This window comes from Aphis gossypii, chromosome 3, assembly GCF_020184175.1.
Source record: "Aphis gossypii isolate Hap1 chromosome 3, ASM2018417v2, whole genome shotgun sequence".
NCBI classification, from domain to species: Eukaryota; Metazoa; Arthropoda; class Insecta; order Hemiptera; family Aphididae; genus Aphis; species Aphis gossypii.
This window is the reverse complement of record NC_065532.1, coordinates 53,301,783-53,320,089: the sequence shown is the minus strand read 5'-3', so window position 1 is coordinate 53,320,089 and position 18,307 is coordinate 53,301,783. Positions and strand designations below refer to the sequence as shown.

At 26.9% G+C, this 18,307-nt stretch overlaps 1 protein-coding gene across 2 annotated transcripts in view; it reads left to right on the top strand.

Moving 5' to 3' along the window:
* The first annotated feature begins 178 nt into the window (after window positions 1-178).
* The window catches only part of LOC114126155 (GAS2-like protein pickled eggs), a 34,765-nt gene continuing 16,636 nt past the window's right edge, over window positions 179-18,307 (top strand). Inside the window, exons 1-2 of one of the 2 annotated variants that reach the window (XM_050203607.1) lie at window positions 179-315; window positions 15,378-15,548. In XM_050203607.1, coding sequence (XP_050059564.1) covers window positions 15,378-15,548 — 171 coding nt within the window. In that variant the 5' untranslated portion in view covers window positions 179-315. Of the gene's footprint in view, window positions 316-9,835; window positions 10,328-15,377; window positions 15,549-18,307 lie in introns of those variants that run through there. The other variant, XM_050203606.1, reaches the window with a different exon arrangement.

The following is an 18,307-nucleotide window of genomic DNA, read 5'->3' as shown; positions in this document are numbered from 1 at the left end:
TATTTGGTTAGAAATTACTTAGATATTCAACTAACTTGTAAGTCACAGAATTAAAACAGTAAAATAATTTAAGGCATCATTTATTCTTAATATTTATAACGTATTATACTTTTGGAATTTATAGTGATATCAAATTCCAAAATCATAGTTCACAGTCCACTTGGCCTTTCTTATTGGTCTAATCTAATCAGAAACTAGAAATTCCAATTTGTCATCCCAGTAATCCGCGGAGAGGGTTAACTATTAATTCGAAAATTTTATTGGTGTCATGTTTTTTTCGAAGATGGACTTTGATGGATAACGAAGTTGCTTAAGGTAATTAGCAAGTACTTATACTAAAAGCCTAAAAAATATCTTAAATCTTTTCCTCAATTAATTTTTATTTAAATAAACTCGATAGTCAGAACTATAGAAGATCATATTATTAATACTACCTATCTAAATACTTAATATATTATTGTATTCAATATTCATATTCATATATGTATTTATTAGATATAAAACGTTATAATATCATAATGTTACATTATTTTAATATTAATATCAATATAGATTTTACATTTTTAAAATTCTAAATACTAGTCCTTTAGTAACTCAGAGTTGCCCTTGTATGCGTCTATATTGAATAGTTAGTATTTGAATACTGTGATGGTAAGTTGGTACAACAATTTATAGCATTAACAATACAAAAACTAATAATTATTGGAATTAATCATTTCTATCTAATACCCGAAAATATTTAGTAATAAGTAATCTTAATCTTTTTTTTAAAAAAACTGTTAAAAATAATTTTCTTAAAAAAATAATAATAATAATACTCAATAGCTTATATAAGCACGTTCTCTGCTATCAATTTTTGAAAATCTGAAGATGGATAGTAATCGATATTTGATAAGCATTGTATTTATAGTTTATTTACGTTGTACGTTGGTAGGTACCTAAAAACCAAACGAAACATATTAACGAATATACGGGTATCTTATTTATCTTATAGCCTATAGGTATTTACACTATAAAGACATTTTTTACATTCACTCTTTTTTGAAAGTACTATATCATTTTTTTGTTTAGTTTCACATACGTTTGAGATTGCAATGCATATAATTGTGTAGTATTTAAATTATAAATTATAATTCAAAATAAAACATTTTAAGTGATCATTTTTTAGGTGGTTTAAAATTTATAAGGAGTTTTGTTTAAGCAATAATGAGAATATGAGATTTCAATGTGCTAGTTATCCGCTATAAATAATTTAGTTTTAATAATTTATATATATTGTATATTTGTATGTGAAGATAATTTATAACCAATATGATTAACAATGTATGATCATAGGCGGATCCAGGGGGGTGGCACTTGCCCACAGTGCCACCCCCCCTTGAAAAAAAATAATATTAAAAAAAAAAAATTGGGGGGGGAGCTATATCAAATATTATATCATTTTTCCTATAAAGTGCCCCGACCGTAAATACATGCTGGATCCGCCTTTGTGTATGATATAATATGGTAATATTTCTTGTTCTCGCATGTAAAGACACAAATGTAAAAATGTTGATGACGTATAAACACATATTATTTCATTGTTTAATTGATGTATTTTTATTCAATTATTTCTATCATATACCGTTGGATGATCGATCCGATGATTTATTTATTTCATATAGCATACAAAAAACACATGCCACATAATAATTATTATTAAATAATATCTTAAAAAATTAAAATTAGTACTTAAGGTTATAAATCTATGTAATATTTTGAATTTTGATCCATTCAATATCTTCAGTGGTAATTATTAATTTGTATAGATACCTCAGGTTTCAGGCCTTGAGAAAAAATAGTTTAAGCAAATTTTTTTTTGGCTTTCCACAAATCACAATATAAGATTCGCCAAATAATCTTATTACTTTAAAATGTTATAATATTCAAATTCACTGTAATATGCTGTAATTGGCTATGTTATGTATTATGTGTTTAAAAGACGGAGACTATACGCGTGCGGGTGTAGCGTCCTTTTAACATTAAACTCTATATCAACTTAATGTGCTGTTGTCTGATATTATACACTTATAACAAATATTAAAGGTCAAAATACTCAGAGTAATCATAGTATTTTTAAGACTATAAAATTAATAATTATACACACCAAATTTAAATGTGTTCAAAATAATAGTATAATTATTAATTATTGCCATATTCAAATTGAAATACCATTATAAAAAAGTATAAATCTTATCTCATGGTTGATAATGAAAGCCAAAAGGTCAATAGGCCATATTATACATATAAGAACCAGATCCAGGTGACGGGCATTTTTTTGTAAATAATTAAATACAATGAATGATCAAATAATATATTGACTATCTTACCTCACTTGACCTAAAGAATTAGAAGAAGCCAAAAAATCCAATTAGAAAATAATCTGTTGGCGGAGCAATTCTTGCCAGACGAATTATCGAATTTTTTGGAAGTAATTGAAATTTTAATCTCAAGAAAATGTAATCGTTAGATATTCCAGAGTTACAATATTTTAAATTCTAATAGAATAAAATATTGGTAGGTAACAATGCCACAATGGTAACATTACAGTTCTGATTCAATGATCAACTTATATAAAAAACGTTCTCTATATTTAACTGTATAGGAGGTATAATATAACGAATGACTTTGATGTATATATGTATAATATGTTACCGTCAATGATGGTAATTAGGCATTATTTAAGTATTAAAAATGGACTCTATATTGACTCTGGTTGTTTTTCATAGGCATTGATGTAGGTATTATTGGCTAATCATTTTAGAGAAACTGTTCTCATTACGCGGCCCTTCAACAAATTTAGTGCGACCTGCACTAAAATTAAATTGTACATTCTAAAATCTAAAATTCTATAAACAGCGAATAAAATGAAATGCTTATTTTATAATTCTAATAATAATTATTATACATATATTATATATTAATATAATAATAATAAAGTGATATACACTGCTGTGGCTTTTTATCTTATCTTATTATTTTTAATTTTAATTTATTTTATCTTTCTATCTTCAATTTATATTGAATTACCTATCAGTTGGACGGATAAGTAGGTACCTACGATTATGAATTTATTCATTTCCATGGTGTAATCTAAAACATTTGTGTCATTCGTAAACTTTTTTCTACAATACCCTTTCCAAACAAAATACCCTGTCTCATTTCATTACCTATTCTCCTAGTTAACAGTTGTACATTTTTATATAGTTAATTATTATCATTAAAAATGTATGCGACCCGCAAGTAATTTTCAAAAATTATATTTGGCCTTTTCTAAAATCTTAGTGAGGACCGCTGTTTTAGAGAATGCCTAACTAAGACAGACAATGATAGAAAACAATTTAATAGTAAAACATAATTTGTGTAATTGACTAGTTCACGTCATTATTGACTTAAACTATATAGTCATTACTATTTACTACTGACAATTTATTCAATAAAAAAATAACAGGATTGTGATAAGGTAAATTTATAATTTATTTACTATTTAGAAATAAACAATATGCAATTAAATTAAATTTTTCATAATTTTATTAATTTTATGGAGATTATGCATGGACATCATTTATTACTTATCAATATTTTCAATATCGTCTTCTTGTCTAGTATTAACTACTACATAAAAAGTAATTAGTTTTTGAAATAATTAATTTAAATTACAAATCAACTCACTGAATTGCTCATTGTTGACTAGTTTAACACTATAATGAATATTATTAATATTTTCAATATTGTCTTATTGGTTTAAATTAGCGGTTTCATTGAGCGGAAATCCAACTGACGCTACACCAAAATAAGTCTTACTTTTAAAAATTACAGTACATCTAAAAAATATAGGTAAGTTAATATTTAATAGTTAACAAAGATTAATTACAACTTATATTTAACTATAAAAGTTTAAATTTAATATGGAAATATTTTATTTATTATTAATAATTATTATTACTAAGAATTTTTTAAATAGCTTTAGTTATTGACTTAATTATAAAATCAACTAATTAGTAAGGTTTTTCAAAAATTTACTTTTTAACGTCCTTCCTAGTTAATTAATAATTTCCAACTTTCGCAACTATCAATTATTTTTGTACAATATTTAATTTACATTTTTCAACAATTTATTTCACAAATCTGTATGAAAAGCCCGAGTTTTTTTAAATTGAATAAATGTTATATCCGATGGCTAGTATTTAGAATTATTTTCAGCCATCCATGTTGTCACAATATCTTCAAAATCACGATTCACTCTTTATACCGGCTCTTGGTTTGGCTTTGCCTAAGTTTGCCGTTAGGTGTTAATATCACTCCACATCACATTAAGCTCAGTTATAACAGTGTTTACTAATTCTCTTCCGTTGTACCAAATGTAGTTGTATAAATATTGATTAAATTAAGTGTGGGTATTAAAACTATTTAAAACCATAAAAGATAAGTAGATAGCATTGACGATTGACTACTGTACTTATACACTACATGATGGCTTATATGATTAGCCCATCTATCAAATTTGAAATTGACCATATTGTAACATCGTCAGGCGCGTACACAAGGGGGGGTTTTAGGGGTTCAAACCCTCCCCGAAATTTCAGGAAATAAGTTTTATTATTTATAACCTTAGGTTAGATTATATAAGAATAAAAATTTAAAACCAAAACCCCCCCCAAAATATTTTTTTGTGTACGCGCCTGAACATCGTCTGATTTATCAAATCAATGTTAGAAATATACGTCTATGATAACGAGTAATGACCAACTTACCTAGGCATTATATGAATTGACTAGTCAATATCATCATTACCCGAATTTACGACATTGACGGTTACATTTACATATATTACCTATTAATTATTAAATCATTATTAATTATTATATTAATGGACAGTCAGTGGCCAGTGCACGGATAGAAGATTATACTAATAAGTAAATTTATAATTTTCTTATTATTACGCTATTTAACAGGTAGAAAACAAATGTTGCATAGGTAGTAGAAAATACCAAAATAATTACTTCTTGTATTTTTTTTTCATTTTAAATTACCTATTATAACATTTTATAACACATGGTTGTCTCTTTTTCTTTGAACCGCTTCGGTACCGTTTGCAGATTTTTCGTCGGTGCGTTTCTTTTGTGTGTCGTCGGCTGTGTGCGTGTCATCTGCCGCAAGTCATACTGTACATGACTAAATCTATTTATCTATTTAGTCATGATACTATAATATGTATTGTGACTTGTGAGTTCGTCGTGCATGTAGGCGCGTTATGTGCTCGCCGTTTATTATATTCGTTACGTTGCGCCCGGTTTGCTTGGTACACCGCTGTACCGCGGATCTCATTGTAGATGTATATTTTTTTTCATTTAATTATCAAAGAAAATTATATACATTAGTTAGTTTATACAAATATTTCTTGTTGGAACAAATTTATTTTAATAAGATAGACGGTGATTCAGGAATGAGTAAAATTCTGGACAAACTTAACCTATTAGATATAATATAGAAACAATAATTGGTTAACAAAAATTAATTTTCGTTGTATTTTCTTTGTTTACCATCTGAAAACGGGATATTTTAGTGTTGCCTTATAACTTATAAGTATACCGCCATCCGCTGTATCGCGTTTTGTGTTTGGTCACGCGCGTTTTACTCGCAGATTCCTGGCGTATACCGCCGAAACGGTGATCGTTGGCCGTCCGTTGTCTTGTGATACGCGGAGACATATTATCGTGTAAAACGTAACGTATCAGTGACGCGGCAATTCATTGTCGTCCGCTTCGTTGTTTTTTTCATTGTTTATTCGTACGCGTGATTTATTGATCAAGTCATGGATGACGTTGATTGTACGTGTTCATCGTTGGACTTTATTTATCTGACCCATAATTATCATGTGATGATTGGGTCACTGGAGCATCGGTATCTGTCACGGTTTTAGATTTTCTACGGATTTGTCTTATGAAGTGGTATCTGTTAACAGTCAATGTTATCAGAAATTCTATTATTTACAATATTAATACTATATGATCAGCACTGCAGTCCACGGACTAAATATTTTAGTATTAAATTAATACACATAATATTTATAGGTAGTATAGGTACCTACTTTAATTTAACAGCCTATACTTTCCTACCACATTAATACATTAGATGGGAAATTATAATACATTTTTAATTCTTTAAAATAAATAATAGTAATTTAACTACAAGTTACAATTACAACAACTTTGCAAAGCTAGATAATAACGACATCACCTGGCCTTTTATACTGATAGATACCTTTTCTAGTAAATTCTTTAGATATTTTAGATTTAGAATGATTTTGAACAGCCAAATTTGTAGTCAGTAGTCACTGTGATCCCTCTATGTAATTATGATTAGTGGGGAAGAAGTGTTGTGTAAATTTTCAAACTAGGCTTGTGTGTTCAGAAGAGTGACATCCATTATGTTTAAAAAATATTTTTTGTAAATGTATGTGTTTGCACATTTGTAAAAAAAAGAATTCAAATTTTAGGAAGACATTAAATATGTATTTTTGATTTTGCAGGGGAACGATGAGTTATTAACTAATAACTAGTAAGTAATAACAACTCTAATAAAAAAATGTGATAGGTCACCTAAAACAAAAAAAAAAAAAAATACAATAGTGAGGGTAATATTAAAACCTCTAATAACCTTCATTCCGTTTTAGGAATGTTACTGATAAACAGGTACACAAATATACTCATAAGCTAGGTAAGGAAACTACTGTAGCGACACATAATTATAATCTATAATTTGCTCTTGGTTATCATTGTATATAATTGCCTAGTTAATATGAATAATATAAGTAATAATTTATCAGCTATTAATAAATTGTCATTAACTGTGTTATTTTAGGTTTTTCGTATAGTCACTAGTCACCAATAATTGCATTTATATTTGGAATATCATAATATATAGCCTGTTCATTATTAGTGATAAACTGATAATTTTACCAGATGAATTTGTAGAATGAATCTGTATTCTAGCAGCAGATAGGTTAATTTTTCTGATAAAGCTTTAGATTCTGTAGTTACAAAAATTTTATTAAATTCTTATTGTCCATTTTCACCATCTTTCATTCTATTTTGAATTTTTTATTTGGTTGCTTTGATATTTTGACAGATATATTTCCTACCTAGAAATTTTACACCCTTTCCTTCTATTTTAACTTTACTAAATTTATTATATCTTTGTCAAAACCTCTGAGGTTCATAGATTAAATAATAATAGTTGTTTTATAGGTATCTACTCTAAACCTTTTAAAATTCTTGCATATTTTATGCCAATATAATCAGTATCAAAAACCCCGCGAAGTGTCGGAACTCGGAAGTATATCCTACAGCTAGTTTACCATTTTTGCATTGTCTAGCTAAACCGCCAGCAGATCCTTGGTCTATTACTAAATAAAATATCAAAATAATTTTGTACTATAGTTTCATCGGGATAACGAAAATAATTTTATCATTATTGTATACTTTAGTTTTTACGTATTAAAAATTGATATGGTTATATATTAATTAATCAATGAATATCTAAAGAGGTAATTGTAGTTGTTAATCAATTTCTATTGTTTAATTTATTCATTATTCTCAGATGGCTTATTTTAAAATAATGTTTTTAATTAAGAAAACATTTTATTTTATTCATTATTATCACTATTTTATTGATTACAATTAAAATACATTGTATCGTTGATATTAAAAAGGTCAATTAGTCCCTTATTAGTTATAATTGCATGATAAAATTACGTGTAATTATAGCAGTATCCGATCAAATCTGTGAAAGTTGTAGGAAAACATGCTTAAAAATATTAAAAAAAAATAAAAAAATATAAACGCATAATCAGCATTGATTATAATTTTCAGTTTTATTTAAAAAACAATTATTTCATAATACATATTACACATAAAAACAGCTATTTAAATACAAAACAAATTATTTATATAGGAGGTAGGTACTTATTTAACTAATGTGAATTTCGGGAGGAAGTAATGCGAAAGCGGTCCCCTCCCGGTTGTTGGTTCCAATCTGAAAAAAAGGTACTTATTTAACTTAGGATTTTTATAAATTATATAATGAAATTTTAAAAATAAATTTTTTTTTTGAAGATAATGAGAATAATGTCCTCTCGTCGTGGTGATCTATGTAGAATATAGATAGTGTTAAATGATTCTTAAAAATAAATATAATTTAAGTAAAATTACTGTGTTAATTGTAGTCCGTATTCGATTATCGATTATCCAAGTAACAGCAGTCAGTCAGTGTAATATATTTTAGTTTATGGTAAGACGAAATTATTTTAACACAGATAGGCAGATGTTTATAGTAGGTATAATTGGTTTTAAAAGTAACAAATATATCTCTGCTGCACTTAGTTTATTAAAAAATAAAAGTAAATTATCGTACAAAAGTGTTATATCTAAAAAGCAAATGTTTGGAAATTAATTTTATATTTAAGCCACAACATAAAGTTTTTGACTTTTAAAAAGGAATTTTTCAAGTTGCAAGTAAAAATTACACTAAAAACTTTACATTGAACACCAACTTTGACTAGATGCAGATTTTATCTTGGCAAAACCAGAAACCTGGTGGACTATAGAGTATAAATAATAGATTATATAGAGAGTACTTGGAAATTGGTAAATGTTTTCGCTATACGTTTTTGGAATTTCCCTTTTCTCCTTCAGATGATGAGATGAAGTAGGAAATGTATTTTTGTAACTAATTGTTTAACGTTAATATCCTATAGATTCAAGAGTTACTTGTAGGTATTTAGTAACTATTAGGTTGATAACTATATATTGACTACGACGCTACTTTTCCAACCACATTCTGGGTAGCTTTGGAGTTTGGACAATTATAATGTTTAGAGAACGAATAATGAAAGTGAAGCTTTCAATTCAAAATTCAAATCTAAGAACCGATTGCCATATGCCCATACCCCAACATATTTGAATTTTAAAATGTGTCAAAAATATTCAGGTTGACACAATGATAGTATAATGATATAAGTTCAAAAATCAATTCAATAGACATGGAAATTATTAAAACCATTGACAATTGAGAGTGAAAATTTACTAAAAATAAAATCAAACAATATTTGAAAAAAGAAATTGATTCGCTGGTATTCGTTAAATGTGTAACTATCAATTTGAAGTTTATATGTAACTGTGGTATATAGTGTTATAATACAACTATATCAATATCTAAAACACGATAATAGTATTACTCGACCGTGAGTCTGATTTTGATTTTTATCCGTTTTAATTCCGACCTCGTGACTCGGTATTAACCCAAAAATTTGTGCTGCGCCTGAATGGTATGAATAACGTCTCTAGGACGTTAAATTTTAGCACTCCGCGTACACGATATTATTATCATATTAATATCTATATAGTTTGGCCGATAGATCGTCGTGTATTCGTGTACGATAATGATGATAGAATAATAACATGATCTAAGCATCACCACCCACCGATCGACGACACGACACATGCGCGTCCGTCTTCACGCCACGTGAGATCGACGACGGCGTATGTCTCATAATATTAACTACGACGGGTACACCACACGGCGATTATTGTTATTATTATTAAAATATTACAATATCGGCGCGCGCAGACGGATGTTGCGCGTGTGTGCGTGTTTACCGACTGCTGCGGGCGCGTCTCGTGGCCCGGAGATTGGGGTAGGGTTGCCGCCGTCACCGACACCCCCCCGCCGGTCGGCCGCGAGTTTTCGGATGGAAGGCGTGCGCGCGAAGATAATCCAACGTGGCCGAGCACCAAGACCCGACGCGCGGCAGTTACAATTGCGATACCGGGCCGCTCACCGCGCCGTTCCGTCACTCGCTGACGATTCACAGCAATAATTCTATATCATAATAATATCGTTTTGTATTGTTTCATTACTCTTCTACTTAAATCATAATATCGTTTTATCTATTTCTGTGTTTACACCTTAAAATAATATAATAATTATATAGTATGTAGTGTTTCGTTATTAATATTATAATATATCGTTGGTGTTTTTTTATTTTATCATAAAAAATTATAAATTTAATTTTTTTATCAATTTAATACCGTCGTTATTGTACCTTTATTATAAAATTATAAAATTGTAATATCGTTGTATGCGGATGACAGCCATTACCATAATGGCTAGTTCGAAGTCTAGCAGTACTAAACATTTTGCCGTTAACATAGTTTCGTTCAAATTTTCAAATTTCTGATATTCGTGGATCCGATCGTGGTGATTCCGTCATCCAACAAATACCGAGGTTTGTAATTGATTTTTTTTGAATAATTAATAAACAAGTGAATCATTATATAATGTAATAATGTTATGATATTGTTTTATTTATAATATATTGCATATATATTATGTATTCATAGTCGATAATCGTACACGGAACGACTTTCGAACAACAATATAATATGTGGAACGTTTATTTTCAATTTCGATAATTATTATTGTCGAATATAGCTCTGGGTGTTGTAATTTTTTTTTAATATGTTACATTATATTCTAGATGACTGTAAGTGCATATATGATGAATTTATGTATACGTATAATTTAGATAAAAGAATACTGTTATAACAGTCGCATAGACTTGTTTATTGGTGAAGTCGTGTAATAGTATATATATATGTAATAAAAATCGTCGACCCTCAAATAATGAAAAATATAAGGAAATATCCTTGTCCACCCCAATAATTAAAGTAGTCTGGTCAGCCAGTATTATTTTGCCGAGTATTGCCAACTACGGATCAGCATTGTGTAGTTTACCTATAATATAATCGTGTGTTAGGTCAATATAATGTTCCATAGTACCTATTATATACAGTCATAGTTAGTTATATGTGTTTATGGTCTGTGTATGTGACGGTCAAAAGCCAAAGTTCGAATTACAGTTATCAGTGTAAAACTATGTGATTTTTAGGATTTTTATACTTTGGTTTCGTCTTATCAAGACGTTAAAGTATTCAGCCAAATGTTATATATGTGCAGCACTCTCGCGCTCCCTTTGCCGGCTGCGGCCCAATCGATTGCGCCAAATACAATGCGCAAAAATGTCCCAAGGTTCGTCGCTTTTGGCCACCGGAGGGCAGGAACATCAATAAAATGCTGTACACAGGCTTGTGCCTTGTGGTGCTTATAATTAAACACGTGTGCCGTTTTACAGTGATTGTGTTGTATTACTTGTGTATATAATGCATTGTGACTTGAGAGAAATACTGTAGAAACCTATCTTTGAGATTTAGTAGAATAAATAATACAACATAACTCATAAGTACTTAATAATTAGAGTCCTCATTTTAAAACCATTTTAAAGTTTCTAATAATCTTATTTTTTTTTACTTCCTTTTACATTTTAAATTAATATTAAATATTTACAGTGAATTTGTGTTTATTACCATTTATCTATTACCATATTGCAAACATCAGCTTTAACATTATAATATGTCATTTAATTCATGTAAAATATATAATAAACTATTTAATGACAGCTCATATTTGATGAACATTGTACTATAGACTATATTGATAAGTCAGATAGATATAAGCTATTAAGTTATTTTAATAATGTACTATTTATTTTAACTAACTACCTTGCTAACTACTGTATAGTTAATGAAATATAATAATGTATGGTATAATTATTTGTAATATTATTCGATAAATAAATTTAAATTTTTGTTTAATTTAAAAAATATATTATAAATGGTTATTAGGTAAAGTGTATACTAATACAAATAAATAAAACAACTTTGATCTGAGTAAGCTGTAATCATCAAAGATAAATTTGTTAAACCTATTACAACATAATACTTAAAATAAAATTCTTAGCATAAAAAAAAATTATTAATTATTACCTAAGTGTAAAATAGGGCAAAAATGTTCTTAACACAGTGTTCCCTTAAAAATATTTCATCTAAGTCAAAAGTGTTTGCGCTTACGTATTTTGAACTAATGTAATTTACGACAGATAGATAGGTATTATTTTATTTTTGATACCTAGGTAAGTTGTCTCCGCCACGCATTTAAATAAACTTTGAGTTGCATAATTACTTACCTAAATAATTTTGTAAATTTATACTTAATATTGCATTAAAAATATAAGCAAATAGTTTTTCGATTTTCTTCTTAGTTTTCGAGAAACATGAACGTTGAAAATATTCGCAATTATCTAATATTCATATAATATCATTTTTTTAACAAGAGTTTTACTTAAAATAATTATTTAAATGCGATAGTTTAAGTATTCTTATATTTAACGATAAATAAATAATAATTATTATGCATTTAAAATTTAAAAACATTTGTTATCTATATTGTAGTGACCACTAGATAAGTACCAAATTTAAATTATCAAAATGTAATATAATGTATTACATATAAAGTAATTTATATACTGTAGTCTGATTATACTACCGTATTTTGAATAAATATAATACTAAATGGTTTATACTTTAACAAATAAAATAAAAATTTAATAGGTGTATATTATTTTAAGTTAAATTTTTCATTTAAATGCTTTATACTGTATGTAAATTTTATAATTTTAAAATCAATTTTACGGTTAACGTCAGAAGTGTTAAGTTGTGCGTAGCGACTACTAACTATAAGGTGCACCTAGGTGTATAGTGTTGGTCAGGGGAGCTGCGGCATAGAAGAAAACAAATAATGATTATTGTAATAATGATGGTGATTAATATCTTATTTTATTCTTAACATAAAATATTTAATTTTAGTGTTCTATACATACTTATAACATTTGTTGTTAGACAATTATTAATGCATTTACAATAATATAACTACTTATTTTTAAATAAATAAACATATTTACATACAATAAATTAAACATTATCGTTTTTGATCACTAGGAGCTACTAAAATTTTGCGAAGAAATAAAAAGCCGTGGCATGAAAAAATCTTAATACCTCTGGTTTACGTTATACATATATATATGTATATGTAATTATTAAAATATAAATACCTATTCCATCTATTCTATAGAGCACTTTTATTTAGTACTAGCACTCATTAATGTTACTCAGATTTTTATAACTTAATCTATATACCTAATATAAGTGCATATGTTCATTTTCACATGTGAAACATTTTACTTCACACGTGAAGAATATAATATGTAGGGATATATGTTTGGTTTGTTCACATCTTTTTTAAATATGCTTTAGTCATAAACTCATAACTCACGGTGTTTAATTTCATTAATATTTATTATGTGTTTTAAATTTATATTAAGTATTTATAGTAATAATAATGGAACAAATTAAATTGATACCATCTTGTTAAACAGTTATTATTACTACAATGCTTCACAATAAATTTGTTTCATATTGAATGATTAGATTATTCCCCTCAGTATATTAAAATAACAGCCTAATTTGGAAGTGGTCCGTTATAAACAGTGTGGGCGACAATCATGCCACGTGCGTGCTCTTTTTTTCAGCTACACAAAATCCTGTTGTATCTAATTTCTTTGCGGTTTTAATAAATTATTTTTAAACGTTAAGTTTATTTTATTAACCAAAAATGATGCGTTTTATAATGAATTATACTCTATATTCTAGGTTAAACAATTATTATTTAATTATTTTCGATTGGTACACGCATTTTCGTATTATACAAAACTAATTTTTAATCTGAAAATAAACTAAAATACATTGTTCCATAGTAATTTAGAGTGCCGAGACTTGATATTTTAATATACTAGAATATTTTTTGACATAATATTAATACATATTATTTTGTACATTTCGATAGCTTGTATGTATTCATAAATGTTTTTGTTAAACCTATAGTAAATTAAAATTTTTCATTCAAGTTGATACTAGGTAGTTATATATCGTAAATTCAGTTGGTATTCAAAAAAAAATTACATATTTATAAAATAGATTAGAATTATGAATGGCCTATTTTTTTTTTTGTATAGTTTCCCATTAAATCTTATAATATTGAATGTCACCCATTACAACATGATAATATATAATATTTATAGTATTATAGTAATATGATTCAATATTAAAAATTGAGTTACTTGAAAAATAATTTTTTTCGTTGGGGTTCTCTATGATAATAGTAGTTATTTATTAAAAGAAAAACTCTAATCAATTATAAAATAATAACAATGGTATCCAGGTGTATGAACTCTGCATAGCGAATTATCCGTGATAATCAAAATGTGTAGTATATACTCGTATACTATATAGTTACATTGATTCTAATGAATACCTAGTGAATGTTAATAGTGCAAAATAATATGTAAAAAATAAACACACCTATCGGTATATCCATATTCCATATGCCATTTATTTATAAAATATTTAAATATATCTAGTATTCGAGATATTTATTTAGGAATAAAATAAAATAGGTTAAAACCATAGGGTTTGTAAAGGCTGTTTTTTAAAAGTAAAAATAAAATTGATTGATATTTGATATGTCGGTTCTTGACGTACCTATACAAATATATTTTGTTGAAAATTAATTGGTCAGATAATAACAATTTGGAATTTTTTTTTTTCAATTGTATTTATTTTGCAACTGTTTTGATTTGGAAACATAGTACTATGTACTCATAAGTCATAAAAGTATTTTATTCGAAAAGTATTTACTCGAAACCTTCGAAAAAATATCATTTTGGAATCGTATTTATTCGGAAACATACCTATTTGTTTAAAATAATACTTATTAATATAGAAATGAAATATTTTTATGAAAATAATGTTTTGAGCAAATAAGATTCCATCAAAATATTTAATATCGTTCAATATATTATTATTTATTACAGTTCAAACAAAATAATGTGTTTCCAATAGAATATTATTCCGAATAAAATCATATTTTAAATTGAATTCATTTTTTGACATAATAAATTTCAAATGGCAAATGGATTACGATTATAATAAAAATAAATTTCAAATAACATTTGTTTCGACGAAAATACGGTTCCGAATAAATACATTTTGCTCTCCGTAGTTATATAATTCTATCAAATGCATAGATACGTAATAATATATTATGTATGTTCAAGAATATAGTTTTAGTGAGCTTTTTAAAAAGTGTTATGATTTATGTATTGTGATGATATTTAGTTGTAAAATTTCAAAATCTTTAAATATTAATAATAAATAAGCTCCTTATGAGAATTAAGTTCTACTTATATTTTTTACTGTGTTACTGCGTCATATTGTAAGCTATGGTCTATGGTGCAATACTATTTTATAACTTGCAAAAATAACTACTGATATTCAATATCAAATGTCTTTTGTATAATAGTAATGTAAAATATTTTATTACAGATGGCATTATTAGTGGAATCACGGTCGTTTCGGCCGTTCAAGTCCAGTGAAGAATATCTTTACGCCATGAAAGAGGATTTAGCTGAATGGCTGAATGGTTTATATCCTGAGCTCTACATAAACGTAAATAATTTCATGGATAGACTTGATACCGGCGTGGCTTTGTGCAAGGTAAAGTTATATTTTATTATTATTATTATTATTAATTATAATTAGCGTGGATCATGGTGCATAAGTGGAATATAAATTAAAACGTGAACTATGTGGTGATTTAATAAAATATTGTCGGACTTAATCATCACGTTATAATATACATTATACATATATAAGTATTCACTAAATACGTTTAAAGTCTATATTCTAAATAACTCTATTTAATATATTTTAAGAACCTACCTAACAAATGTTATTGTTTTGTCGGAATCAGAGTTGGAATGAACTTGGCATGGATCTTACAATGTTGAGATTTAGTCTCTCTGGAAGATTCCATTTAAAAAGGTCATTCCATTTTAACGACAAGTACTTATTTTTAAACTCTGCGGCATTCTTTTCTTTCAGTATACTTCTAGATTTAGAATAAATAATTAAATATTTCGAAGTACGTGAATAGGATATGGAAATACAATTAAATTAAATAATAAAACATTGCTAGATTGATTTAACAAAATATAGGTGAACCAAAAACATTTTATACATACTCAATTGCTAAATTTTCTAGTATAAAAAATGTTTAATCTATTTATAATAATGCTATAAAAATAAAATATGTTCTTAGTTCTTACACATAACCAGAATAATAAATAATTTAATAATTTAAACAAGATAATTTATGGCTGAATAATATTATTAATATTAATAGGTCAATTATTACTTTTGGCTGACTTGTAATGGTTTTTTATTTAAATAAAGAGTACAATTTGTTAATGATTTTTACAAAATAGATTATTCATATCTAAATTTAAGTAAGAGTAATGAATTATATAGTATCAACAACTTTTTTTTTAAATCTTTTTTGACATTGAATAATATTATAAATGAATTGAAAACTTATGTCTATACTTTAAATGACACTGATGAATAATATCGTGTTATGTATTTGTTTGACACTTTAAACGATCCTAACCTACGAGTACCTAGGACAAAAAATCCCATCGATGACTGTAATAACTAATTAGCAGTGTATATTGTGATAAAGTTTATCACATTTCATAATATTATTTAGCCTACATGTAAAATATACATAAATTATTTGAAGATATAGATGAAGCATGTCTGACACATTATATTAGATTTATTTTTTTGTTCATGATGTTATTATTTATTGTTAAATAATAATTTATAAATATTTTTTTTCATCATTGTTCGTGTTATTATTTCGTCTCGATTACTAATTAGTTTAAACTATTTTAAGTGGTTATGATGAAAGGGTCTAGAGGAAATAACCACTTATTGACTGGAATCTATTCAATTAATCAGGTATATATTATTTAAGGCAATCTGTAAAAAAAAGTTATTGTTTTAAAAAATATATTTGGTACTGCATAATATCTATTAAACTATTAATCTGTATGTGTAGTCAACTATGCGCTTATTTGTGTGCACATAATGTATGGGATATTTAGTCAATTATTGGCTACAATTATACACCTAAGTGCTATTATAGGTACTTGGTAGGTATTTATTCCAATAAATCGTATCTGTTATATTCATTGCATATTATAGGTATAGATAGTTTCTATTCCGCATACCGCTGAATGCGGTACGCCTGTACAGTATTGTATCGCATTCGATTGCAGCACGATTTTCTCTTTCCTGTAGGAAATCACGTACAACGTGCTTCGTCCATTTATTGATGGTCTCCATTATGTGTTTAAAACACCTTAATGGATTAATGGTCACTGAAAATATAGTAAATTTACAATTAATCCATGTAGGTAGCCATTCAAGTTGTATCATAATTTAAATTCATATTTTTTTCCCGCATTGAACTACTTTGATTAACGGGATTTTAGGATATAGTGTTATGGTTCGTTTTCTCTTATGTATCATATTAATATTATCAGTTTTAAAATCATATAAATCTATTATTATTTATTGAACTAATGCATTACTTTGTTGACATAATCCACAGTTATGCATAAATTGCACACAATTTATTGAAATATGCTATATTCTCTTGATGATGTGTACTATACGTCTTGATGTTATCTCTAAAATAGACCGTACTATACATTCGTACCATACAGGTCATTAGTATACTATACGTGCCACTGAACCATATTACATTGTTTTTATTTTCATTTTAAAGACATTTGTACTTAGGATAAGGATAATATTTATATAACGTTATATATAAACTGCTTATTATTTTATAGTGGTTGTTATATCATTCGATGCGTAAAACTTAGAAATTACGTTTTCATATACTTACTAGATTGGATATTATAACTATCTACAATGATATCTGTAGAATGTACCTACTTACTGAACCTATCTAAAAAAAATAATCGGCCAACAACACAATTTTGTATATTTTTTAAAGTAAAATTTAACTTTTGATCAGTGTTGAGGTTTTTTTAAATTATAATTTTTTAATTCATTGTGTTGTATTTTTATTCATTATTAGTGAATTAAAAATAAAGTCCAATTAAATTGATTTTTTTGCTTTTATAATTAAAAACGAACATTTAATTTAAAAATTATATTATGTATAATTTTAAAAAGATATATGTTTAACTGTTATTCAAATCCAAAATATTTTGTTTTCAGTTCCCATAATTATATAATTGTTTTTCTTAATGCATGAGCGAACTCCGGAAATGATATAATTAATAAGTTATTACTGATGAGTGATGATGAGTGTCGGTTTTCGTATATCTTAGGACATAGATTTTTAATTATCATTTAGCAACACATGTACAGTTGGATAA